General features: G+C 48.5%; 1 protein-coding gene across 3 annotated transcripts; it reads right to left on the bottom strand.

Annotated features, from left to right (window-relative positions):
* Positions 1 to 25: 25 nt before the first annotated feature.
* Tm7sf3 (transmembrane 7 superfamily member 3) lies at positions 26 to 27,185 on the bottom strand. Of its 3 annotated transcripts, none has more exons than XM_027430102.1 (12): positions 27,084 to 27,185; positions 18,360 to 18,514; positions 16,137 to 16,287; positions 13,374 to 13,494; positions 11,610 to 11,781; positions 10,102 to 10,279; positions 7,571 to 7,657; positions 7,097 to 7,177; positions 5,859 to 6,011; positions 3,894 to 3,991; positions 2,770 to 2,932; positions 26 to 1,710 (listed from the first exon to the last, which is right to left on the bottom strand). In XM_027430102.1, the coding sequence occupies exons 1-12, from the start codon at positions 27,157 to 27,159 to the stop codon at positions 1,448 to 1,450; spliced, it is 1,698 nt and encodes a 565-aa protein (XP_027285903.1). In that variant the 5' UTR covers positions 27,160 to 27,185; the 3' UTR covers positions 26 to 1,447. The 3 variants fall into 3 exon arrangements, with proteins under 3 accessions (XP_027285903.1, XP_027285904.1, XP_027285905.1); XM_027430103.1 differs by having other exon boundaries at positions 7,571 to 7,654; positions 10,104 to 10,218; XM_027430104.2 differs by lacking the exon at positions 27,084 to 27,185 and adding an exon at positions 26,919 to 27,063.
* Between the last annotated feature and the right edge of the window lie 282 nt (positions 27,186 to 27,467).

Raw genomic sequence — 27,467 nt, 5'->3', positions numbered from 1 at the left:
GACATCACAATAAGGAGGCCTTAAGCATTTTTCAAAATGGGTGTTTATTACAAAGATTACACAAATGGAATTATTAAAAGTTATTATGAAAATTTAAAAACAATTAGTCTTTTCCCTCCAAGAAAGCATATTCTGCCTTTCACAGCTCTGACTGGCAGAGTGTTCTAACAGGACAGAGAATTGCTCTTCAACATTCCACGAAACTAAAATACAGGCATGTGACAGAAGCCGGAGTCCCTATAGTTAATTTTTGTTTTCAAACAACTTCATTGCTAAGCCAGACAGTAATAACAGTAAGAATTTTTTGAAACAAAAGGTTTCATTTGGTTCATTTTATAAATTTTTCATTGTTTTCTCTTCAAAACATTTTAAAAACCAAAACTGAAGACTCCTCCCATTACCTGAAATTTCAGTAGCTGACTATTAAAAAACACCATCAAGGAAGCAGCGGTAATGAGCACACCACAGCCACAGCGTAATTCCACTGACAGCAGCACTGCATCAGGGAATCCAGCTCACAACTCACAACCCTGGAGGCGTGCAGCCCAGGGCACCTGGCACTTTCTTGTGAAAAGGGGGAGTTAAAGTGAGAGGCCCACCTTACAGAACCCAGGGCAGCCCTCAGGAGCAGCTCCATTCCAGCTGATTCCCTCTGAGCTCCAGAGCTCAGTAGCAGTCACTGGGAACAACTCCACAGGGCACTAACACAGCTGCTTCACACAGCACAGAGTACAAAGGTTTCATGTCCTTAGTGACCTGTCCTGACAAAATAGTCCACTCATCAACTAATGCAACTCAAAAGAAAGGTCACAGGTCACCATTTGGGCTATGACTTATCTATTATCTTTAATAAACAGCTATTTTCAATTACAGAAATAATTTATTTAAATTACCACTTTAACCCTAAGAGGCAAAACAATAGGGAATTTATGTTAATTAATTTTAGGATAGTTGGCCATAGTTTTTAAAATAAATTTTTTAAATATTGAAAGAAATGAAGGGTTCTGTTTAAAATATGAGATGCAGCCAAGTAATCAAACTGCTTTAATGAAAAGCAGGAGTTACTTTCCCCTTAATCATAACATTCAAGGGCAAAGAATCAAACCTATACACACAAAGCAGGTACCCACTGCCAGCCTCCCCCTCCACAGGTTCAGACTGAGTCAAAACTGTCCAAGGACATGTAAAAAAAAAAAAAAAAAATACCAGGGCTTTAAGGAGAACTGACACTTTTATTTTCTGGCATATTTTATAAAACACGAATTGTATTTGTAAACAAAGGAAACTTGTAAAGATTGTGGAAAATGAGCCAAAGCATCTACAACCAGCCATCTGGGGATTTTTCTCACCGTCACCTCGGATGCTCTAACTCCACTACTGTACTTCAGCAGGACATCACCCCATCACTGGCCGCAGCTGATCCCACACTGACCAAGCTCTCAGCCTTCTACAGCAGCAGGGGTGTGCGCTCTCCAGCTGGCTGTTCCTTCTGAAAGAGCTCTCTGATCTGAGTCAATCGGCCATACAGCCGCTCTCTCAGGGGAGGGATATGGTGGCTGGGGTCCAGAATGTTTGTCACTCTTCTTTCTCTCTCTTGCTTCCACAGCTTGTAGGGATGGGGAGGGAAAGGCGCCTGTCCTCTTTCTCTTCGAATTTGCAGCGTAATTCCACTGACAGCCAACATCCCCCACACGGCCAGGACAAGGAAGTCTGAGGGAAAGAAGTACTTGTGTACTCATGGGTTTGGTGTTGTGGCTTGTTTTATTTTTGAGACAAAGTCTCAATCTATATCTCAGACTATACTTAAACTTTGGCAATCCCTGGATACCAAGATTATAGACATGAGCCACCAAGTCCAGATATTGTTTTTAATTGTACTTGAAATAAAAAAAATTGTAGCCAGGTAGTGGTGGTGCACGCCTTTTAATCCTAGCACTCTGGAGGCAGAGGCAGGCAGATCTCTGTGAGTTTGAGGCCAGCCTGGTCTACAGAGTGAATTCCAAGACAGCCAGGGCTACACAGAGAAACCCTGTCTCAAGAAAACAAACAAACAAATGGTGTATGTATGCTATGCGCAGATTCATGTGTGTTCAAGCCTAAGTGGGTGGCAGGTGTCTTTCTCTGTTGCTCGACACCTTATTGTTTGGACAGCCTCTCCCATTAAACGTGATCTGGCTGAGCAAGCCCCACCATGCACAGCCATGCTTGGCTTTTTATGTGGGTTTATGACTGTTTATGACTTGTGTCTTTGAACGTTTCTGTAACTGTGTAGCGCATCACTTGTTTTCTTTGAAAGCTTACCAAAGGTCACTGTGTGTTGGGGTTCACCCCTGTCATCTTTGTTAGGCTAGAGACAGGAGAATCACTGTGAGCTTGAGGCTAGCCTCGGCTACAGAGTGAGACCCTGTCTCAAAGACAAGATAGAAAATCAGTAATGGACAAAATCTTGTGACTAAGGCAACAACATGATCACTAACTGAAAATAAACTGAATCTTCATTAAAGTAAGGAAACAAAGGAGTACATTTTGAATTAAACTAGGGTACCAATCTCATTCCTTATCTGCCCCTCCCCAAGGGGGCGGCTTCCTGATCTGAGAATGGACAGGTGAGTCCATAGAGTCCACTTAGATGTTTGAAGGAGACGGGAACCCTTCACTCATGCAGCACTCTGACAGCAGCTTCCGGCCCCTGGCGATGCCTGCGAGCTCCTGGCAGGCAGGCTAGTGGGCACGCCCACTTGCACATCACTCTGATTTCTGGAGTCTTACCTTTAGTCTGGAAAGGCACTCCAATGAAAGCCGCTCGGAAGTCTGTGTTGAGTGCTCTCCTGAGGACATTCAGAGTCATGTAGGAGAGGCTGGAGAAGATGTAACTGTCAATAGCCAGCACCACAGAGTAGGAACCCACAGCTCCACACGCCAGGATGTTCAGCTGTGGGAGAGCAGAGGAGACAGGCATCACCCACACAGCAGGACCAGCCCCAGCTCTCACCACTGCCTGATGTGACAGAAAAATCAGAGGACAGTCCACCCCAGGCCACCAGAAACAGTTTGCAATCCCAACCCTCGGGGGTTGAGATGGGTTCAGTGTCCCCTCCACACTGGTGTGGTGTCCATGTGTGTATGGGGTGTGTGTCCCCTCCACACTGGTGTGTTTCTCTGTGTGTGTGTATGGGGTGTGTGTCCCCTCCACACGTGTGTGTGGGGGGGAGGGGTGTCCCCTCCACACTGGTGTGTGTGTATGGGTTGTGTGTCCCCTCCACACTGGTGTGTGTGTGTGTGTGTGTGTGTGTGTGTGTGTGTGTATGGGGTGTGTGTCCCCTCCACACATGTGTGTGTGTATGGGGTGTGTGTGTGTGTGTGTGTGTGTATGGGGTGTGTGTCCCCTCCACACTGGTGTTGTGTCTGTGTGTGTGTGTATGGGGTGTGTATCTCCTCCACACTGGTGTGGTGTCTGTGTGTGTGTGTGTGTATATGGGGTGTGTGTCCCTTCCACACTGGTGTGGTGTCTGTGTGTGTGTATGGGGTGTGTGTCCCTTCCATACTGGTGTGGTGTCTCTGTGTGTGTATGGGGTTGCCCCCTCCACACTGGTGTGTGTACACAGTGTGTGTGTAAGCGCTTTCCTTCTCAATAAAACTTGCTAAGCATGTGACTTCTTTCCTGTCTTTTAATTCTTAAATGGGTAGAGAAAGCAAACCTGACTTGAGACCCCCAGGTAGCAATCCTGAAGAAAAACAAGGATAAACACAGGTGACAATCACAGAACTTCCTGAGCCCAGATAACCACAGAGCCCTCCCCTCCCTAGTGAATAGAATTCATGAAGGATTCAATGGGTGACTCTGGAAGGCTGGAAGGGTGTAACTGGGGACCCAGCTGAACTGCAACACTCACTATTCTTAGGCAGCCCATGAAGATGACTGGGACGAGCAGAGTGATGCAAGAGAAGGTCACCCAGAACACTCCATCGTCTCGAAACACATTTAGATTTCCTGGAACAGCAGAGAAATAAGAATAAACAAGATGTCCATCAAGTTAAATTTCTCCGTCTTGGTGTCTGTCCACAAACACAAGGCTTAAGTGACAGCCAGGGAATGAGCTGGCATCTGGCTCACTCGGTTTTCTTTAACGGTCAGCATAAATCACACACACACAATTTGTAGACAGGGTTTCTCTGTAGCACTAGCTGTCCTGGAACTCAGATCTGCCTCCTGCCTCTGCCTCCCCAGTGCAGGGATTAAAGGAGTGTGCTGCCTTACCTAACTGACACAATCTGTTTTTAAGGCTGTGCTCTAGAAGGTGTGAGGGGACCTAGAGGATGACCTGAAGAGGCTGACATAGACCCTGCCCTCCTACTCCTCAGCGCTATGGTTCTGATTCCTACCCACAAAGTGCGATGACTAGATAATACTGGTGTGTGTGGGGGGGGGGGTCCTAGTCTCCCCTCCAGCTCCAAGCTTTCATCACCTTCTGTAAGGGGGACCCACAGACAACAGTCAAAGTTAAGCAGTGGACTCATCATGAATTGATTTGAATCACTAACCTAATTCCTGCTCATGAAGAACTAACTCCTGGATGGACTGGAGCCGGCCACTAACGTGCTTCACGCACTCTGCTGTTACAGTCTAGTGGGCAACACACCTTGGGGGACCTACAGCTACATGAGGTCCTCTCTTACAAACTAGGTTTTAAAAAAATGTGCATGTAAGCCGAGCGTTGGTGGCGCACGCCTTTAATCCCAGCACTCGGGAGGCAGAGGCAGGCGGATCTCTGTGAGTTCGAGGCCAGCCTGGTCTCTAGAGCGAGTGCCGGGATAGGCTCCAAAGCCACACAGAGAAACCCTGTCTTGAAAAACTAAACAACAACAAAAAAAATGTGCATGTGGTGACAGACACCGGTACTGCCAGATCCTCGGGAGGCCGAGGTGGGTGTGTCTGTGCACTCAAGAGGCAGAGGCAGGAGACTCTCTGGAGTCAAGATGGTCTAGTGTGCCAGTGTGGTTGGTCTACACAGAGTTCCAAGCTAGTCAAACTACACAGTGCAATCCTGTCCTCAAAGGGAAAAACGTAAGTAATTGAAAAATGTGGGAATGTGGGTCCTCCAGCCCCAATCAGACTTTTGTAGCTGATGCAACTTCAACCTAGAAGGAACCAGCCTCGGTGAGCCCGAGACCTGTCTGAGGAACACTTGGGGGATGGAGACGGCCAAGGGAGAGAGAGTAAAGAGAACACTGGACACAGTACTAGGTTCCAAGCCCACTGCCCATCAGAGCAGGACCCTGTTCATCTGTGAGACACACTGGCCATCTCCTTATGACTCAAGTTAGACTCCAAGGGCTTAAACTGATCTAAAGTAACTGGCTGTACCGTGGCTCACACCTGTAACCTCAGGAATCAGGAAGCAGAAACAAAGGATGGCTGTGAGTTGAAGCCAGCCTGGACTGCAAAGGAAGACCTTGTTCCAAAATTTAAAGTAAAATTTAAAAACAAAATCTCTGTTCTGCCCTATGCGCCCTGTTACCCACCTTACCTGTAACAGAAGCTAGGAGGTGTGGCACGCACCTTTAATCCCAGTACTCAGGAGGCAAAGGCAGGTGGATATGAATTTGAGTGAGGCCATTCTAGTCTATAAAAGCAAGTTCTAGGACAGCCAGGGCTACATAAAGAAACCCTGTCTTTGAAACAAAACAAAAAACTACTGGGGCTGGCAAGATGGTTCAATGGTAGGATACCTGACATCAAGTCTGATTATCTGAGTTCAAGCCTTGGGACATACATAGGTATACACACACCACACACACGTGCGCACACGCACACACACACAGACACACACACCAGCATGAAAGCCAGCATCTCCTACCCAGAGGAGTGAAGAATGTCCCAGAAGAGACGAGGAAGCCCAGCACGAGTCCAACACACAGCATACAGAGCATGAGGGTCCCAAATCGCCACCAGGAGGCCACCAGGAGGATGCCACCGATGCTGCCAGCTACAGCGGTGAGGACCAGGCGGACTGCACAAGGGAGAAGGCACAGGAAGACGGATCAGCATGTGCCAACCTCAACTTCAGCCTGCATGTCCTTCAAGGCACTGTCCTCCAGGGCTGGGGACAGGCCAGCTTTGTCAGTAAGAGAGCAAGGGGTCAGTCAACCAATCTTAAATGTGATTCGGGGAGGGTATGGAGGGTGAGGAGTCCAGAGGGGAGGGGCCCGGAGGGGGAGGCTGAGGATGTGTTTCCCTGGATGGGTTCCATCCCCAGCACTGCATTAATCTGGAAGGATCACAAACTCAAGTCATCGTCTGCTTGCTACACAGTGAGTTCTAGGCCAGCTTGAGTTAATCAGACGCTGTCTCAAGAAATAAATGAAGGTGGGGAGAAGAGTGTTTGAGCTATTTTCCCCCCAGTGGGGAGTGTGAGCTATTCTGGGGCATTCATTGCCTTACTCTGTAGCCCAGGCTGACCTTAAACTCAAGCTGACCCTCTGTCTCTGCCTCATACATACTGGAGTAACAGGTATACCACCACACACAGATTTATCTGTTTCTGTGGCACTGGGATCTAACCAGTTAGACAAAAGCTTTGATGCTGAGCCACTCCCAGCTGGTGCCTTGTGTTTTGTTTTTGTTTGATTTTTGTTTCTTTGTTTTTATTTATTCTGAGACAAGGTTTCTCTGTGTAGCCCTGGCTGCCCTGGAACTTGCTCTGTAGACCAGGCTGGCCTTGAACTCAGAGATCTTTCTGCCTCTGCCTCCCAAGTGCTGGAATTAAAGGCGTGTGACACCACCACCCCAGTTTTTGTTTTTTGACTCAAGGTTTCACTATGTAGGACTGCTCTCAGACATTTAATCCTCCTGCCTCAGCTTCCTGGGCATTGGTATTACAGCTGTGTGCCCTGGCCTTACCTCCTGGCTGCACACGGAAAAGTAAGCCCAGATGCGGCTGCACCCAGATGCGGCAGCGGCGCAGGGCCCCGGGCACAGGTTGGCCGTCATCTCATACTCGGTGCACATGGCACCCAGCACAGGTTACACAGCGGACGGCGTGGTAGGTGTGAGCCCAGCAGCTCCCCCGTATACCCAGATAAACGCTGTACTCACCATCGTACTTCAGGGACGTCAGTCTGGAGATCAGGATGTAAAAGAAGAACCCCAGGAAAATGAAGCCAACGAAGAATAATTCTAGGAGGAAACCATCAGGAGACAGGAAACAAACAAAAACCCACGTCAGGTGTCTCCACAACACAATGGAGGCATCTAAGGTCCAAGTCTGTGCCCAAGCGTCCAGACTCATACGCCACAGCTATTCCCAGAGCAAGCACAATCTGGAAGGCGGGACCTCAGCAGAAGTCAGAGAAATGTTTCGCTATTAAACGGAGAGCGAACCTACAAGGCTACAGCATCAGATGCTGGCTGCACTTGCCTCTCACACAGTTCAGTGGTTACTTGCTAATTTCATGGTTCATTTACTACGTTTCTCTCTTCTTTGAGAAAAGGGCTCCTTCATGTAGCCCAGGCTAGCCCTCAGACTAGCAGGCTAACAGAATGAGTGAGGGTCTTTGTGGGAAAAAGTACCTGTTTTCCAGAATCTGTGTCCAAAGAAACAAATGAAGATCCCAAGCACAGCAAACACAGTGGAGAACACTTTGGTAGATACTCTTCCTTAAAAACACATAAATAAATAATTAAAATTAGTGGGCAGCTGCATCTTCATTACTCTATAGGCGAAGCACGGGGTAAAGGAAGGTGAGCTGGCTTGAGAATCATTTACTCTGCACAAGATCACTGCTCTTAAAAATGCCCTTGTTCCCCTGATGAGTTAATCTACGCAGGCGAGGTCACTCCCAGTGGTTGCTTTCTGTAACAAGGAGAACCAGGCAACGCATGCTCCCCACACCCATGGTGTTTCTTTAGGAGGGTGTGGCAGAACATGTGTCTAAAACATGCCTGTATCTTCAACAAATAAAACTGCAGGGAGAAAAGTGGGGTGACTCAGAAAATTCATAAGACACGAGAACTAAACACAGATCTCATCTACAACCTGGCTCATCCCACTGGGGTGATGCCTGCCTGTCTCCCCAGCCCGGGGAGGCTGAGACAGGAGGATCACTGCATATTCACGGCTAACTGCTACACAGTCAGTTCCAAGACAACCCTCGAGAAAGAGTGAGGCCTGTCTCAAAAAATAAATAAATAAGTAAATAAATAAATAAATAAATAAAATAAAAGAACAGTAGGGGCTGGAGAGAACTCAGGGGGTTAGCGCAATTGTCAATTCCCAGCACCTACAGGGTGGCTCACAACCAGCTGTGACTCCAGCTCCACAGGATCCAGTGCCTTCTTCTGGCACTACACTCAGAGTGCACAGGCCACGTGCAAGCAAAGCCTCCACATACATAAAATAAAAGTAAATAAATCACTCTATTGTTTTAAAAAAGATAGCCCTTATCAAGAGAAAACACTGCCCACCAGATTCACCTTCCTTGGAAACCCTTCAAAATGAGCATAAGGAAATAATCCTTGAAGAAAAGCAGATTCAAAACGCCCACACACACTGAAAGACTTACAAGCTGGCCACAAATTCAAATGCATCAGTTGCTTAACAGCGTCCAGTGGGGAGAGCATGAGGCACACATTTAAGCAACAAATGAGCGGTGTAAGACCAGAGTCTGAATCATGGTAGACACACAGATCCGCCCTGAGAACAAGACTGCCGGATGATTGAATGAAAGACAAAAGTGCATATTCCGTCACCGAAATCACGGAGCTGGCCCAGTGTTCTGCCTTGATTTTCTTCACATTAAAAACGTGGGGGCTGGGAAAACAGCTTAGTTGGTAAATGCCTTCCAAGCCCTAGGACGTGAGCTCAGATCCTCAGCCACATAAAAAGTTGGGTGTGGCAGTGACTGACTCCAAGTGAGGGTTCCTGGGGCGTGCTGGCCAGCCAGTCCAGCCAAACAAGAGAGCTCCAGGTACAGTGAGAGACTGTCTCAACAGATGATGTTGAGAGTGGCGTAGGAAGACATCCAACACCAACCTCTGGCTTCCACGTGCACACATGTGCACACACGCATGAACACTGTCTTACTGTTCTATCGCTGTGAAGAGACACCATGACTAAGGCAGTGTATAAAATAAAGCATGTAATTAGGGGCTGGCTTACAGTTTCAGAGGGGAATCATGGTGGAAGGAAGGAAGCAGCCTGGCATGGCTCTGCAGCAGGAGCCGGGAGTTTACATCTTATCCAAAAGCTGGAGCTGGAGAGAGCGGGACTGGGCCCCGTGTGGGCTTTTGAGACCGCTGCTCTCATGGCCCTGCTTCAAACCTCCAGGCAGGTGTCCAGAAGCAGGGCTCAGCATGGCTGTCCTCTCTGCACAGTGCCCGGGTATGCTCCTGCCTGCAAGGCCTCACCAGCCACGTTTCCTCCAAGTATTCTCTCATCGACATGCAACTGTTCCCCTTCCTGGTACCCGCTGGCTTCTCAAATGCTATTATACACTGTGTGTGTGTGTGTGTGTGTGTGTGTGTGTGTGTGTGTGTGTTATAAACACAGCATAGCCATCTTCATGCACACACACACACACACACACACACACACACACACACACAATGTACACAGTGGGGAAACTGACCCCCAGTAAATGTTCAATGCTCTGGGTTTGCCTATTGTTGTCTCGGTGCTCTAGTTTTGCACTGATACACTTTGCTGCCTTTCACAGAGTATAGTAATATGGCACCTATTTTCTCAGATTTATTTACTTTATGTGTTGGGTGTCTTGCTTACATGGGCATCTATGCACCATGTACATGCCTGGTTCTCACAGAGCTCAGCAGAGAGCATCAGATTCCTTGGAACTGGACTTACGGATGATTGTGACTTGCCATGTGGGTGCTGCTAATTGAACCTGGATCCTCTGCAAGAACAAGTACTCTTAACCCGTGAGCCATTCCTTCAGCCCTCATGTGGGGTCTTACAAACGGTAACTGGCAGATGAGTGAACAAAAGCTAGGCAAAGCATTTGTGAACAGTCTTAAGCTCTTCACTAGTGGCAATGGATCTGCAAAGCCAAGGAAGAATCTGTCCAGGTTCAAGTCCACATACTCACCAGGAGAGGCACAGTTACCGTCCACGGACTCAAAGCTGCAAGCGTATGTGTGTACAGGAACATAGGCAGCCGAAGTATTGAGGGACGGGTCCGAAACGATGACATTATAAACAACTCCTTGTCCCCAAAGGGAAGAGAAGGACACAGTTGTTTTATCGTCTGATGTCAGGGTAACCACCTAAAGCCAAAACAGCAAGTGGTGTGTGTACATGACTTTTAAAAGCTGTGGTCACTGCGGTTACCTGCACAAACCAAGCCAGTCTACACTCCAGTGTGGAGTCTCCAGGAGCTACTAACAGCTGATGGCTTCTGGGACGGGAAAGTCAGTTTCCTTTTTCACAAGACTTTATTTTTAAGTGCATATGCTTGAGTGTGTGCATTCCTGCGTGTGAATGCACACTTGTGAGTGTGGGGGGGTGTCAGATCCCCTGGAGCTGGGGTGAGCCTCAGTCCTGAGCCTCCTTGTGGTGATAATATGATTTATGATCTAATAAAGCAACTGGAGCTAAAAATACTAAGCTAGCCACAGCCACAGAACCATGGTCAGTGGTCAGTGGTGGCCACACCTTTAATCCCAGGACTCGGGAGACAGAGGCAGATGTATCTGTTAGTTCAAGGCCACCCTGGGCTACATGAAATTGATCCAGTCTAAGAGAAAAACAGCTCACACAAAGGTGATCTCAGAACTTGGGATCCCACACTTTCAATCCCAGCACTAGGGAGGTGGAGACAGGAGCTCAGAGACTGCAGCCCAAGGCGTGGTGGAGAACAGCGCAGTCTACCTTGCACTCTGAGGATTCGTGGGGACAGGATCACCCAGGATGGTCTGAGGTAGATGTAAGAGCTAGTGGCCGGCTGCTTTGCTTATCTGATCTTCAGCTTTAACCCCAATATCTGTCTCTGGGTGTTTATTATTCTTGCTACACCGCCTGAAGTGAGTGCTGGGAACTGAATCCAAGTCCTCTGCTAGGGCAGCCAGTGCTGTCAACAGCTGAGCCAGCTCTCCAGCCTGACAGTTTTCTTTAAGAGTGTACAGCCCAGTAGGTTGGCCCTTCTCCACTGGATGGTCATACCCATGAGTATATGCGCAGCACAAACTGGACTCAGTGGGTTATTTGAAACAAACAAAAAGACACAAAGTTGGGAGGGAGTTGGGGGTGGAACTGGGAGGAGTTAGAGGGAGGAGTTGGGAGTAAATATGATGGAAACACATGGCATTCATGTATGAAATTCTCCAAGAATCAGTAAAATGTGTTAAAATATTAATGCCAATGTGTATATCCTTCAGTGGTTTCTCAGTTTTTAAGACATCTCCCCTTACACTTGCCAGAAGCTCTTACCTAAGTTACTGAAGTGTACAGAAATTCATCACCTACTTCTTCTCCCACCAGGATGATGAGGTCACGATACGGCTGCCATCAAAAGAGAGCTGACTGGCTTCTCCTCAAAGGCTAACAACATCACATAAGAGCACCGGACCCAGCCACATAGGCAAGAACCAGACTCACCTTGACCGCACTGGCCTTCACCTGTGACACCTGGGCCATCCTCTGCAGATGCTGGAGTAGTGAGGCCTCGGTGAGGTCGCCCTCGGGGAGAAAGTACTGGTAGACATCATACCGCAGCCTCCACCTGGACTCCTGGCCCGTGCTCACATCGCAGGGCGGAGGCTCCGCACCTCTAAAGCCAACCAACAAGACTGGGCATCAGTCTCTTGTGGCTCAAGTCCTTCTGCAGACACTATTCCACTTTCACAGCTGTGAGTCTAAGTGGTACTCTGGAGAAAAGCAGTACACAGCGATGGGCTGGGCTGGTGTTGCCCCTCCCTGCCTCCAGTGTGACGGTACTGAGGCTGGCTTTGGGGAGATAATTAGATCTTGAAGTCCTCCTGAGTGGGACTGGTGTCCTTGTAGGTAGGTGAGGCCCCTCACAGCTCCCAGGCACTCTTCCCTCCTCCTGTGGATTCAATAAGAAATCTGCAACCTGCAGGAGGCCCCCGCCAGAGCCCAAAAGTGCCAGCCTCAGAAGTTCGAGAAGGACACTTCTGGGTGTAGTGCACAGCTGTAACCTGGGAGGCAGGAGGAGCATCAGTGCAAGATCAAGTCAAGCCTGGTCTACACGGAAAGTTCCAAACCAGCCAGGGACACATTGAAGCAAATAAACAAATGCCTACAAATAACAAGTAAATTTCTGTTGTTCAGAATGCACCCATGAGTTTATGGTACAGACTGCTGATCCTCAGTCTAAGGATCTGAAACCTGGACTCCGTGGGCTCCACCGTTTCTGTTGGTATTCTGGGTTCTCAGATTAGGGATGTTCAACCATCAAGGTCCATGCAAGTTTCAAGCACTTCTGGCCCCAAATGTTTCAGATAAGGGATTCTTAACCGATTCTTTATGATATCAGCTCTCTCTCTCTCTCTCTCTCTCTCTCTCTCTCTCTCTCTCTCTCTCTCACACACACACACACACACACACACACACACACACACAAGCACATGCACTGATATGAAGTGGGTTGGCACAGAGCAATGACACTTTTGCTCTCTGACCATGTAGGTCAAGTGTGTGTGTGGTAGGGAGAGAGGGAAAAGGCTCTGCGGTAGAACACTGATAGAGAGAAAAGGATTAAAATAAGAGCTAAGATAGGGCCAAGCATTTATAACTAATAGTTAAGTCTCTGTGTCATGATTTGGGAGCCGCTTGGTGGCCTAAAGGAAAGCCTGCTACACCAGGGCACCCAGTACCTCTGGCCTTTATAGGGACCTGTACTTATGTGCACATATCCACACAGACACACATACATACACACACTTAAAAATAATAAAAATAAATCTGTAAGTGGGGCGTTGGTGGTGCACGCCTTTGATCCCAGCACTCAGGAGGCAGAGGCAGGTGGATCTCTGAGTTCAATGTCAGCCTGGTGCACAGAGTGAGTGCCAGGACAGTCTCCACAGCAATACCAAGAAACCCCATCTCGAACAAAAAACAACAAGAAATCTTTAAAAAAAGAAAACTAAGATGTACTTCCAAGCTCACATCACACCTGTCTCTTCAAGTAAAGAACTCAGAAGTGTTGAGATGATTCAGTATAAACAATAGCTCAAATATTAGCACTGACCTTTAAATTATGCCAACACCGCCCCAAACAAACAAAAAAGACAGTCCAACTTCAGCATAGCAAACATGAGCTGAGGCAGCTGGCTGGGCCTGCTCTATGTCATGAGTGCCCTAAGAGGGGTTTCAGCCTAAGAGGGGAATCGGCGGCCATACCTTGCATAGCCCAGGTTAGCTGGTGCAAACTTGATAGTTGTTTCAAAAAAATTATAGTCCAAGTAAATGTTGGGATCAATATCTAGGTCAAACTCCAAATTACAGCCTCCAGGAATGGGATCTGGGTGGGAAACGGTGAGATTAATAACCCAAGGATTCTTACCATGCGCCAGGAAGCGTCCTTCCCGAGAACCTCCTACTCAGCGTGCAGCACCCATCATCGCTGCTGTGTCACGACTGATGTTTGCAAGTGTACAGTTCCCTTACTCCCTTTCCTTCAGAATGCCTTTGTCAAACCCAGGGCTGTGTGCTCTCCACCACAGAGCTGTCCCCAGGCCCACTCCCCAACAGTCTGCGTTTCCTCACCCTATGCTGTTGAAAGAACTCCCTGACTGACTACCGCTCTGTCACTCAGACACTGCTGGTCACCTCTCTGGACTTTTCTGGAACTTACTATGCACCATCCTGGCTCAGGTGTTCCTCCTACCCCCAGAGGTCTCCTCAGCACTGTGCCTATACCTCTGTAGTTATCACTGTTGAGGGCGTATCCTTTCAGAACCCCAAGGACAGGACAGTACAGATGCCTGAACACTAACAACACCACCCCAATACAGTGCTTGACATGTACTCAAGAATCAAATTTCCCCGGGTGTCTCAGTTCCTGTTTGAACAATCCTATGCATGGCCTTGGCTTTAACACCAGCTGTCTCTCTCATCTTTCTTTACCCCAGGTCAGTATTCTAACTGCCAACTCTGACCTTCCAATCAGGTGTCCTACAAGCACCTCAGACTCACTGTGTCCCTTACAGAAGTCACTACTGACTCCATGCCACCCCTAAAAGACCCAGGTCCCCGAACAGCCCCATATCTAAACCTGTGTGAACAGCCCCATATCTAAACCTGTGTGAACAGCCCCATATCTAAGCCTGTGTGAACAGCCCCATATCTAAGCCTGTGTGAACAGCCCCATATCTAAGCCTGTGTGAACAGCCCCATATCTAAACCTGTGTGCACAGCCCCATATCTAAACCTGTGTAAACAGCCCCATATCTAACCCTGTGTGAACAGCCCCATATCTAAACCTGTGTGCACAGCCCCATATCTAAGCCTGTGTGAACAGCCCCATATCTAAGCCTGTGTGAACAGCCCCATATCTAAGCCTGTGTGAACAGCCCCATATCTAAGCCTGTGTGAACAGCCCCATATCTAAGCCTGTGTGAACAGCCCCATATCTAAACCTGTGTGCACAACCCCATATCTAACCCTGTGTGAACAGCCCCATATCTAAACCTGTGTGCACAGCCCCATATCTAACCCTGTGTGAACAGCCCCATATCTAAGCCTGTGTGCACAGCCCCGTATCTAAGCCTGTGTGAACAGCCCCATATCTAAACCTGTGTGCACAGCCCCATATCTAACCCTGTGTGAACAGCCCCATATCTAAGCCTGTGTGCACAGCCCCATATCTAACCCTGTGTGAACAGCCCCATATCTAAACCTGTGTGCACAGCCCCATATCTAACCCTGTGTGAACAGCCCCATATCTAAGCCTGTGTGCACAGCCCCGTATCTAAGCCTGTGTGAACAGCCCCATATCTAAGCCTGTGTGAACAGCCCCATATCTAAGCCTGTGTGAACAGCCCCATATCTAAGCCTGTGTGCACAGCCCCATATCTAAGCCTGTGTGAACAGCCCCATATCTAAGCCTGTGTGCACAGCCCCATATCTAAGCCTGTGTGAACAGCCCCATATCTAAGCTTGTGTGAACAGCCCCATATCTAAACCTGTGTGCACAGCCCCATATCTAAGCCTGTGTGAACAGCCCCATATCTAAGCCTGTGTGAACAGCCCCATATCTAAGCCTGTGTGAACAGCCCCATATCTAAACCTGTGTGCACAGCCCCATATCTAAGCCTGTGTGAACAGCCCCATATCTAAGCCTGTGTGAACAGCCCCATATCTAAGCCTGTGTGCACAGCCCCATATCTAAGCCTGTGTGAACAGCCCCATATCTAAGCTTGTGTGAACAGCCCCATATCTAAACCTGTGTGCACAGCCCCATATTTAAGCCTGTGTGAACAGCCCCATATCTAAGCCTGTGTGTAGCACAATCTCAGCTATGTCCCCTCTCTGATGACGTGCAGTCTCTGCACCGGTTCCCCAGGCCTGGCTCAGGACCTGTGTTCAGACTATCATCCTTACAGGTGTACCCAGTCCTGACTCCCCTCTTTCTTCCTCATGTAGCTCAGGCTGGCTTCAACCTGCCACGGAGCATACTCTGAACTCTGAGTCCTCTTGCCTCCACCTGCCCTGTGCTGGATTACAGGCAAATGGCAGGGGCCAGTTCTCTGGACATGGAGCCCAGGGTATCACGTATGCTGGGCAAACACTGACCAACCAAGCTACATCATCAGGCCCTCTATGGTCAGCTTTCTAAAGAAGAATAGACGACAGCAGCCCTCTGCCCAAACTCGCCACGCTTCCTCTGAGCCCTCCTTAGTGCTGCATGCAAACTCTCAAGGCTCTTTGCTCTCCGGCTCTAGACACATCCATAGCTCTCCAGACCCGCACCTCCGTTAGGATGAGCACACTGCCATCTCTAGATATAACACATAGCTACGAAGGGCTGGTTCTGATGCTGCTTTCTCTGCCTCTCTTACTCTGAAACACTCCTATTAAATAAACTATTTTGCCAGACTAGTTCTCCTCAGGTTTCCACAAACGAAGCTCACATTCCACAGATGAACTGAGACAGGAAATTACCTCTTTCTGAGTAGGAGAGTGGAATGGCCACAGTTTGAACAGGCTTGGCATCTTTCGTCTCCAAATACCAAGTGCACATAGTCTGCTCAGGTCTAAGCATGAAAACCAGCCCTCTGTCATTGCCTGTCCCCGAGGTGCCGGGAAGGAGAGTCTGCATTTGGAAAGCAAAGCCACCGTGAAGACAGAATTGAGAAATCACATACACTGCAGAGCTAACCCATCTGTACAGCCCTCTCCAAACCGCTCAAAACAAAAAGAAAAAAAGTCTACTTAAAGAGTTTTCATCTCTACGTTCATATGTCCACACCTTCGCATACAGGAGGACTCCCTGAATCACACCGTTATTAAGGGCTGCAGATGACTCGACAGCTAAGAGCACTGGTTGCTCTTCCAAAAGACCTGGGCTCCACGGCCAGTGTTCACACGATGGCTCACAACAGTCTGTAACTCCGGTTCTGGGGGATCCGATACCCTCTTCTGGTCTATAAAGGTACCAGGCACATGTGTGCTACACAAACAGGGGTGTATTGGCATTTGTATAAAATAAATAAGTTTAGCAATACATACTACTGCCTCAGTCAGTTTGAACTGCTGTGATGAAATCCGACAGGTTTCGGGGTTTATAAAAAACACAGCAGACTGAGGAAGGCATTCTTGAGGGCTGTTTTATAGGGACGCTATCTTATTGGTAAAGGCTGTCTCATGAGCACCTCCCACTTATGGCTTCTAAGAATCTTTATGTGTATATGTGTGTGTGTGTGTGCAAGTGTGAACATGTGCACATGCCAAGGATGTGAACACACCACTGGAGGTCAGAGGTTGACACTGGATATCACCCTTTGTCCCTCACCGATTTATTATTTTATTTAATCTATATATTTTAGATTTGTTATTTGTTTCGTGTTATGTGTATGAGTGGTTCACTGCATGTATGTACGTATGTGTGCCATGCGTGGGCTTGTGGCCCTCAGAAGTCAAAAGAGGGTTTCAGATCTCCTGAGACTGGACTTGGAGATAGATGGGAGATGCCCTGTGAATCCTGGGAACTGACCCAGGTCCTCTTAACCGCTGAGCCATCTCGACATCCCCTCCAGCTTAGTTTTTAAGGTCTCTCCCTGAACCTGGGGCTCACTGATTGGCTAGACGGACCAGCCAGTGAGCCTTGATTCCACCTCCCCAGTGCTGGGTAACAAACCCATACCAGGCCTGGCTGGATTTCTGTTTTGTTTGGTTTTGGTGGGTTCTAGAGATCAAACTCGGGCCCTATAGACTGTGCCATCTCCTTAGCCCTCCGTTTCCATCTCAAGTGTCATGGCCTGGGTTTCATTCCCAGCTTGACGGGGGTGGTGGGGTGGTAAACAAAAACTCTAGGAATTGTACATTGAACTTTTCAGGTTCAACTGAATTAAGATTTATTCTGTCAGGTTCTGAGGGTAGCAAGACAAAACAGGAGCCTTGGCCCCAAAGAGTTCAGTTTACAAAAAGCTTTTGTTTTAAAGATTTATTTAGTGAGTTACTTATTTTTTTTGTGTGTGTATGAACATTTTTGCCAGCATGCATTTCTGAACACCACATGTGTGCCTGGTACCTGTGGAAGCCAGAGGAGGGCATCAGAGCCTCTGAAACTGGAGTTAGGGATGGTTGGGAGCCACCATGTGGGTGCTGGGAACCAAACCCAGGTCTTCTGCAAAAGCAGCCATTGCTCTTTAACCACTGAGCTATTTCTCCAGCCTGCCGGTAGACCTGCTCCTTTAAGACAAGGGTCCACGTAGGCCAGGCAATCCCAGCCTCATAGAGCAGCCGAAGCTGTCCTTAAACCCTTAATCTTCCTGCCTCCAGACAGAGTATTCTCCTAAGTTCAGGGAATGAAAACGGGAAATGCACTAGGTGTGTTTCAACTTGGCAAGCCTCAAAGGGAGTGGTAAGAGTCAGTGGCCTCAAAGGACCAGTTGCCATGACAACCAAAACCAAACACCCGAGTGCCACTCGCCATTGGAAGGGGCAGAGAAAGAACACTGCTTTTCACAGTTATTTCTAGAGCCCTGTGCAGTTCAGACTGTGAACCAAGGTAACACAGGGAACCCTAGGCAATGAGATCCTGTGACTAAAGATGACTGGGCCTTGCTGGAGACCAGGCCCACACATAAATAGACATCACAGTCTAACACACAAGACTTGACATTACAGAGATGATCTCCTTACTGGAATACCCTCTGTACTTACCTTAGTAAATGAAACCGTGGTGTTCTGATATTGTGAGTGTATTTGGAAAAGAAGGAAGGTCACATTGCCTGAAATATGGCGCAGAATGGCCTCCTGTGGGAGGGGCCTGCTGAGCAGAAGGTGTGTAAATTTCCCCACAGAAAATTCCAGGAAACCTACAATGGAAAAATTTTCTCATTACAATATTACACCTCTTCTATCAATTTATGTAAATTCCATTCAAAAAAACATACAATGCCAATCTAACCCTCAGAAAACCCCCCTGAGAGCCAGGTATGGTGGTGCATGCCTGTTATCTCAGCACTTGGGAAGCTAAAGTTGAGGGATCTATGCAAGTGCAAGGCTAGCCTGGGCTACAGATCAAGAACCTGTTGTTGTTTGGGTGGTTTGTGTGGAGACAAGGAGACACAGACATTGCAAGCCTGAATTCACAGCAGCCATGGTTCCCTGTACTAGGCCTGTGTATGAGTGGCCCTGTCAACAATCATGGATAGGAGAGGGGCTCGGGGCCCTACTCTTCCTGCTGAATTATAACTAATGATACAGTCTAGGGTGTCACTGCCTTCAGCTGTGTACCCACTATTGAGCCCATCAGTCTCCAACAGGTACTTCCAAACCCATGTGTGGAAATGACAAACCATTTCATTTGTTTTTTCAAACACCCCTCTCTTAAGAACACAAATGTGCTTTCTGGCCTGTCTGCTGCAGTGGGGTCCATGTTCCTGGCCCTCGGGCATCGCTGACGTTTCACTGTGCAAGGAGCTCTCGGCTCATTTCTGTCCTCCATTTTCTGGTTTCATTCCCACCACACACACACACACACACACACACACACACACGCACTCACACACACGCCCTCATTCTCTCCATTTGGCAAGTATCAGCAAGTACTTATAAAATCACTCTGCAGCTAAAACTTGGGCCAGCAAATTCAATACAGCTCATCTCTCCCAGGCGCCTGCCACCATCTCTGGCGCTTGCCTCTAATGTGCTCTAGAACATGTTCAGGTGGCCATTGTTGTTTCCCATGGCACAGACTCTGAGCCACAACAGCTCAGAAGGCCTGGAAGAGACTGTAGCTACCTCTAGAGATATGCTGGTGGTCAACCCAATGCTCTTCAGCCCATGATTTCCAAGACACCAACATCCTAGAACGACAGCGAAGAACCACAGGCCAAAGGCTCAGCAGTTAAGAGCTCTTAACTGTCTGCTCTTCCAGACAGTTCCCAGAACCCACATGGCAGCTCACAACTGCCTGTATCCAGTTGGGGGGTCCCTCGTCTGGCCCACCTAGAGAGCCAGGTACATATGAAGTGCACAGAAGTACATGCAGGCAAAACACCTAAACACAATAAAATAAAATCTTCAGAGAAGACACACACAGGAGCACAGGGGAGCTGACTGAGGAACCTGCCTGACTCTATTTTAAAGACAGGAACCAGATGCTGTAATAAGTCTCTATTTACTGTGAGAGCTGAGAGAGCTGAGTTGTTCTCTGTTTCCTAAAACCTGACCTTCCCTACCCCGTGACCTGGATTTGTTTTTGAGAATACCCCAGCTTCCCTGGCCCTCCCCACCCCTCCCTAATCACAGGGGGAACACATGACTCTTTCTACCGATTTGTTTGTATTTCCTTATTGCCCCATTGCCTCTCTTCTGTAAAAGTACTCATGATTTTACTCCTTAAAAGGGGCCCAAGAGATGGACTCGGGGCTGCTCTCTTTAACCCAGCTTTGTAGGAAGCTGGGGCCAACTCTTGGGTGCACTCCAATAAAAAACAAGCTTGCTTCAAACTTGGTTCAAATTGTGGTAGTGGTCTTACTCTCACCGTTGGGATTAACGCTGATAACTTGGCGAATGATGTCATCACTGAGAGTACACGTCAAGGGGCTTTCTTTACATTCCTTTTTCAAGTTTCAAAGTGTTCTTAATTCAGAAAGAAATGTCATAATTTGACAAAAGCTTTCAGCTTTGACAGCCTCAAGATTCAAGTTCTGCCTGAGTCTACATTTTAAATTCATTAAAATAACAAACACCAAAAAAAAAAAAAACTATGTTCAATTCTCATTAAACAATACGGGACACCTGAGCACATGTCTACTGCTTCCCCTAATGCAGACATCCATGCCCAGTTGTCACTCTGGTACGGGTATCACCATCCCTCAGCATCCTCAGGATGCAGGTGCCAAACTCTCTAAACTACCAGTCCCTGACCATGCCTCACATAAAATAGGTACATGCATAGGAGATGAAGAGATGGCTCAGTGGGTTAGAGCACCTGTTGAGCAAGCATGGGGACCTGAGTTCAAATCCCAGCACCCACATAAAAAAGCCAGGCACACACACTTGTAATTCCTATGCTACAGAGAACAGAGACAGAAAGATCTCTGTGGTTTTCCAGCCACCAGTGCAGCTCCCAGTTCAGAAAGAGACCCTGTCTCAGGGGAATCAGGCAGAGAGCAATTGAGCAGGACGCCTGGCAGGCTCCTAACATCTCTTGCTGCTTGCATGCATGCACACACTTGCACAGACACACACATGCACGTATTTTGAAAATGGTGTTGTGACAGACACACATCCACATGCATAATTTATCCGTGGATTATTTGCATACCTAACGGAAGTGCTCCATCATCACGTTGTTAAGAGAACGACGACAAGAAAAAAAAAAAACTGTCCACTTTAGCACAGTTGCACTTTTTGTTGTTTGTTTTTGGTTTTCTTTTTGGTTTTTCGAGACAGGGTTTCTCACTCTGGAGACCCTGTTTGGTAATTATGGTATGCATGCTCAATGAGATACTAAATAGCTTTAAAAGGGGCCAGGCTAGAATTACCCTTCCCCCTCAGAGCTGGCATGGAACCCGGGGCCCATACCTGAATCACAAGTGCTCTGCCACTGCGATACGGCTTCTGCCCCTGAATTATCAATATCTAAGGCCTAGCCAGTGGGCTGTCAGACAGTTACATATCTCTCTTCTTGCATGTATATGGAAATAAACATTAGACATCTTGATACTAAGCCTTGAACTCAGAGTTGGACTCCATACCCACAAGCTTTGTATCCTGCTGATTCAATCAGCCGGAGTGAAAATAGCGTTTTAAAAGTGCATCCGGGCGGGCGTTGGTGGCACACACCTTTGATCCCAGCACTCGGCGGGCAGAAGCAGGCGGATCTCTGTGAGCTTGAGACCAGCCTGGTCTACACAAGCTAGGTCCATGATAGGCTCCAAAGCTACACAGAGAAACCCTGTCTCAAGAAAAAAAAAAAAAAAGTGCTATGTGAACTGCAGATGACTCAGAGGTTAACAGCACTGGCTGCTCTTCCAGAGGTCCTGAGTTCAATTCCCAGCAAACACACGGTGGCTCACAGCCATCTGTAATGAGATCCGGTGGCCTATTCTGGCCTGCAGGCATACATGCAGAAAGAACACTGTATAAATAAATAAATAAATAAATAAATTTATATATAAATAAATACATCTTAAAAAAAAAGAAGAGAAAAATTACTATGCATAGCATGTATACTTTTAATCTCGGTGCTCAGAGGTAGAGACAAGAAGAGCGGAGTCAAGATTATCCCCAGTTAGACAGTGAGTTTGAGGCCAGGCTGCACAACATGAGACTGTCTCATAATTCCCCAAAATAAAATAAAATAGTTCTGTCTTTCAGGAGAGTGTTCTAGGAAGCATACAGGTCAGATGACTATTGCATGTGAGATTTTTACTGCTATATAGTGACAGACGGCCTTTGCCCTTACAGTTAAACTATACCTAAGTTGTATTCCTGTCTGAAAACTCATAAATGAAAACCAACAGCCCGAGAGACTGGTAGGGTGCAGGCCTGAAAGTTTAAGCTGAAGTCTCTGCCTTCAAGAACTCCACCCAGGCTTCCAGGAACATTGAGAACTCTTGCATGGTGTGGGCTGCATGTTTAGAGATGGCGCTTCCTGGAGGCCCCGCCCCCCACACGCCTGTGACAAGAACCAGGCAGAAGACGGATAATGAAGGCCGGTGGGGAGACACTGTCAATGGCATCTAAAACCCGGTCCTGTTGCTTTAACATCGGTAACATTGAGAACGGATGCCTTAAATTATTTCTCTTTTCCAACACGGCTCCTTTGTCACTATTCTGTAGTTATCAGAAGTATCCTTATCATCAGGACATTACAATACATCCTGGTTGTTGGTGACACTCATGTGGAGGTGATCTGATGCCCAGACTCTCCCATACCACTAAAATAAAAATCCCTAGCAATAGCTGCAGATATGAATGTAAAAACAAACACTTGTTCAAACAGCATGGAGAAGGACTAGAACTAAAACTCAGTTGCCAGAGGTCTTGACTAGCACCGCCAACAATGCTTAAGCAGGTGATTGTTGCTGTGATCTCCACGCTGGGGAGATGGGTGGAGACAGAAGGATCAGAAGTTCACATCATCCTCAGCTGTGTGGGTAGCTCAAGACTAGCCTGGGCTATACAAGACCCTGCATCAAAAAACAAAACAAAGTTCTCCAGGTAACTGAGAACTGCAAACATCATGCTCGGTGAGTGAGAGAGACATACACACACCTCTCCATTCTTTTGTTTTGTTTTGGTTTCTCAAGACAGGGTTTCTCTGTAGCATTTGGAGCCTGTCCTGGAACTCAGTAGACCAGGCTGGCCTCAAACTCACAGAGATCCGCTTGCCTCTGCCTCCAGAGTGCTGGGATTAAAGGCGTGCTCCACCACCGCCCCAGCCGGCTACCTCTCCATTCTTAACTGAGCTGCCTTGTGTGTGGGAACAACTGGCCATCCAAGAACCATTGCACAATTTGTATAGAAGACTGCATTTTAACCCAAGCTTGGGTGGTTTCCCTCCTAGCTATGCAGGTCTTTGTCATATCTCATGATCCAGTGTCTGGCACTGTACCAGTCGCCTGGCAGTCAATGCTTGTTCAACAGAGACTGAACTACGTGACCTGAGGCCAGGTATTTATTTCCTCTGGGCCTGTGTTCTCTCACAGTGAAAGGGAGGGAACGGGGCTACAGTAACCACTGGGCTGCAGAGACCACCAGACACAATAGTTTTACAGCCATCAGATGCTGCGCAGTGGGACGCCGAGCTCCCTTGGTTTGCCAGTGCTTTGGAGATGCAGAGCCTGGAATTAAAAGAGCAGCCAAAAATACCCAGGCATTCTCAAACTGGCTGGCCTTACTGAGAACGGAGCAGGACGGGAGACGAAGAGATGCTGGGATTATCATAAGCAGCAATGAGGGGACTCCCACAGAGTGACAATGAGAGATACTCAGTGGTGGGGCCTGGGGGACAGCTTAGTGGTGGATGCTTGCTCGGGGTTCTGAGTTCAAGCCCCAACACCACTGAAAGAATGGGGGGGACGACACATAACTGAATGAGGCCCTGGGCAGGAGAGAGGGAGAGAGAGAAGAGAGGGAGAGAGAGAAAGAAAAGGGAGAGAGAGAGAGAGAGAGAGAGAGAGAGAGAGAGAGAGAGAGAGAGAGAGCAGGAGGAGGAGGAAAGTCAAAACAGCTTCTACAGCATACATGATAGAACCGTTATTTAATTTCCTTTTGTTTGGCTTTGTTGTATTTGTTTTCTGGTACTTCAGAATGAGCCCAGAGCCACTCAAGCACTAAGCAACAGTCCACCACTAAACCACATGCCTAGGCCCTCTTTAATATGTGTATTTCAAGGCAGGGCCTAAGTTGCTCACGCTGCCCTTGAACTCACTCTATCGCCCAAATGGGCCCCGAAGTTTCAGTCCTGCTTCAGCTTCCCAAAGAGCTAGCTGGGTCAGGACAAGCCTGAGACACCAGACCTGGCTGCAAACTGCATTTCATCTCTCTTCACAAGAGACTTGGCAAGAGAAGACACCCCCAAAATACATCCTGCAGAAGTTAATAGGAGCCTAACTTCACCTCCAAGCCATCTGGAAAAGGAGTCACCAGAAGCGTTTGGCAGGCATAATTACATCTTATGACTGGGGGTGGGAAGAAGACATCAAAGGGCCTTACAGCCAAGATGGCGAGGTTACTCACACTGCACTCTGTGCCTCTGCTTTTGTCTGACATTTTAAAAAACACCCCAACTGCTGCCCGAATAGAAGGAGCTGGTTTTCTATTTTCACGCACACTTTCCATCCTTAATCGGATAATTTTTTCCTTCCACTAACTCCATCCTAGAAAGACCTTCCACTCCTAATCTCTTCCTCCTTCCCAAGAGGATTTTATTTATTTATTATGTATACAACAATCTGCTTCCATGTATATCTGCACACCAGAAGAGGGCACCAGGTCTCATATCGGATGGTTGTGAGCCACCATGTGGTTACTGAGAATTGAACTCAGGACCTCTGGAGGAGCAGTCAGTGCTCTTAACCTCTGAGCCATCTCTCCAGGCCCTCAGATCCCTATCTTAAAACCACACAACTCCTCCCTTTGCTCTGGTACTAAAATGAACCTCTGACTTCTCTCCTTATCTATCCGACATACAACAGTCAACTTTAGGAGCGCTGACAAAGCCTAGCTTTCCTAATTCTTCTGTCCAAACACTCTGAGCAAAAATGACCCAGCTACTTCAGCGGACTGACATTCAATTGTCCCTTACCATTTTTATTTGCTTGTGAGTTGTTGGTTTGTTTTGAGGCAGGGCCTTGTTATGTATCCTACACAACAAGGGTCCTGTCCTCAATTCCACAAAGTAAATGTATAAATTAAAAGGACACACAACAATGAACACATGGCCTTCCGTGTGGAAGGAAGTCACCACGTCCATCTGTACTGGGCCCATAGCCCTACTCAAAGCCCTTTCCAAGGTACTCAAGTCTTAAAGGCTGGGTTTCCAGGTGAGCAACTGGGTGTGAATCTAAAACAAAAATGAAGGCATGTGGGCGAGCAGAGCATGGGACTCCAAGAGAGGGGTGTCTGCTTGGACATGCAGATTACTCCTCCCCAGCTTGTCCAGCAAGCAGCTTCTTCAGCCAACCCAGAAGCTCCATCTCTCTCCCAACCCTCACTAAGCATCAAGCCACGAGCTGGGTCCTCGGTCCCCTCATCCCCCCGAGGTCTGGTAGATCCTTCTAAATTACAGTGGTCGTCCAGCTGTATCATAACAACCCAGTTGTGTCTCCGTGCCAGCCAGGCGTAGGGAATTCCAGCGTTTATTTGAGCTGCTGAGCTCCCTGGGTCCCATCCCTCTCCTTCACAAAACTATACTAACCAAGGGCAGAAAGAACAGCACACAGCCACAGTACTAATTTTCAACTTAATACTTTTCTTTCTTGATTTTTGTGTAAAAAAAATTCTAGATATTAAGTACTGAAACTCCAAACTAGAAATAAAACAAGAGTCTGGCACCCAGCCCTCTCCAGACTCAGAGGCTCTAGATCAACCCCAAACGCAAGCGCTGCACTCTCTCACCTCCTCCTGCAGAAGGTTGTTTCAGAGACAAGGATTCACAGAAAAACTACATATAAACCCTATTGCTGTGAAAGTTCTTTTTAAGATGGGGTCTCATGTAGCCCAGGATGGCCTCATATTCCATATGTATTTGAATCTGACTTTGAACTCCACCTTCTGAATGCTGGGGTTCTGGGCTCGTACCCCCACACCAGGTGCCTGTGGGCTGGGGGCGGAATCAGGACTTCTTAGATACCAGGCAAGCATTCTACCAACTGAGCCGCATCTCCAGTCTCCCTGAGCAAGGTAACCCTTTCCAGAAAGTGGCTTTGCTAAAGTATAAGGGCCCTGAAATTTGCTGGGAGCCACACGGGTGTTGGTGTCACTACCTACTCCTGCGTGAACATCTTGAGCCTCCAGCGGAGATAATTATCTCCCGGGGCTTTGAGTGTTGGAGTACTCAGCCGAGGAAGACCACCTAGCACACTGCCAGAGGAACACTTCTCTTCAAGGAAATAGTGTGTGTGTGTGTGTGTGTGTGTGTGTGTGTGTGTGTGTGAGAGAGAGAGAGAGAGAGAGAGAGAGAGAGAGAGAGAGAGAGAGAGAGCACGCGCGCTCGCACGTTCTACACACGCATATCTGCAGTTTTCAACACTAGCCTTGGCTGCAGGAAAAGTTCCTAAAGTGCAGCCTACCCAAGGCTTTTCAGAGATAAGCATCTATCCCGTCCATCACCCAGAAGACTATTGTTAGCACTGGTCTCAAGCTCAAGACCAGGAATGTACTTAACTTCACCAGGAAAAAAAAAAAAAAAAAAGCAAGTGACCACCGCCTGGCACGGGTAGAGCTTTCCCCATTTCCCATTATCGCCCACCCGACCGGAGCAGTCGTGAAACCCGCTCCTCCCGGCACACGACCTAGGATTCCCAGCCCCTCTCCAACTGCAAAATCCGCCCGTTTGGAGAAGCATCTAGATCTTGGAGTGTGGAAGCCACCTGCTGCTTGGCACGCCTCGGTTCCTCGACAGACGCGGCGGTGCTGTGCCTTGGCCGAGGCGCTAGGCTTTAGCTTTAGTCTGTCTGGGCCGGACTCTGACGCCCCAGGCTGGCCTCGAACTCCTAACCCAGCCTCCGGCCGCAGCCTCCTCCGGGCTGCCGCGCTCACCACAGGCGTGAATCTAAGGGGCCGTTTCCATCCTTCCCCTTATAAAACTGCAAACCCGGACGACGTCTGCGGGGTGGCTCCCGGCCCGAGGGGGCCCGGGGAGGGCTGCAGGGACGCGGGCGGCCTGCGGCCTCGCGCGGGGCAGAGGCGGCCCGGGAAGCTCACCGTCGCTGGAGTTCGCCTGGGCCTCGGCGGGGGCCGCCGCCAGCACCCCCAGGACGAGCAGCCGCAGCCGCCACATCGCTGCCGGCCGCGGCGGGCGCGAGCCGGGCGCAGGGTCGGGAGCTACCCGGGGGCGCCGCGCGCACCGCTCTCCCGCCGCCCCTGCCCCGCCAGGCGCGCTCTTCGGCGGGACGGCCGCGCTCGTGCTCGCCCGGCTCTGCGGGGCGCGCGCCTCTGCCCCGCGGGCGGGGCTCGCTCGCGCGCTCTCTCTCTCTCTCTCTCTCTTTCTGTCCTTCTCTCTCCCTCCCTCCCTCCCTCCTTCCCCCCTCTCCCCCCCTCTCTCTCTGTCCTCCCTCTTTCTCCCTCTCTTTTTCTCCCTCTCCTCTC

This window comes from Cricetulus griseus, chromosome 8, assembly GCF_003668045.3.
Source record: "Cricetulus griseus strain 17A/GY chromosome 8, alternate assembly CriGri-PICRH-1.0, whole genome shotgun sequence".
NCBI classification, from domain to species: domain Eukaryota; kingdom Metazoa; phylum Chordata; class Mammalia; order Rodentia; family Cricetidae; genus Cricetulus; species Cricetulus griseus.
The sequence above is the reverse complement of the archived record's forward strand: the minus strand, read 5'-3'. Positions and strand labels throughout refer to the sequence as shown.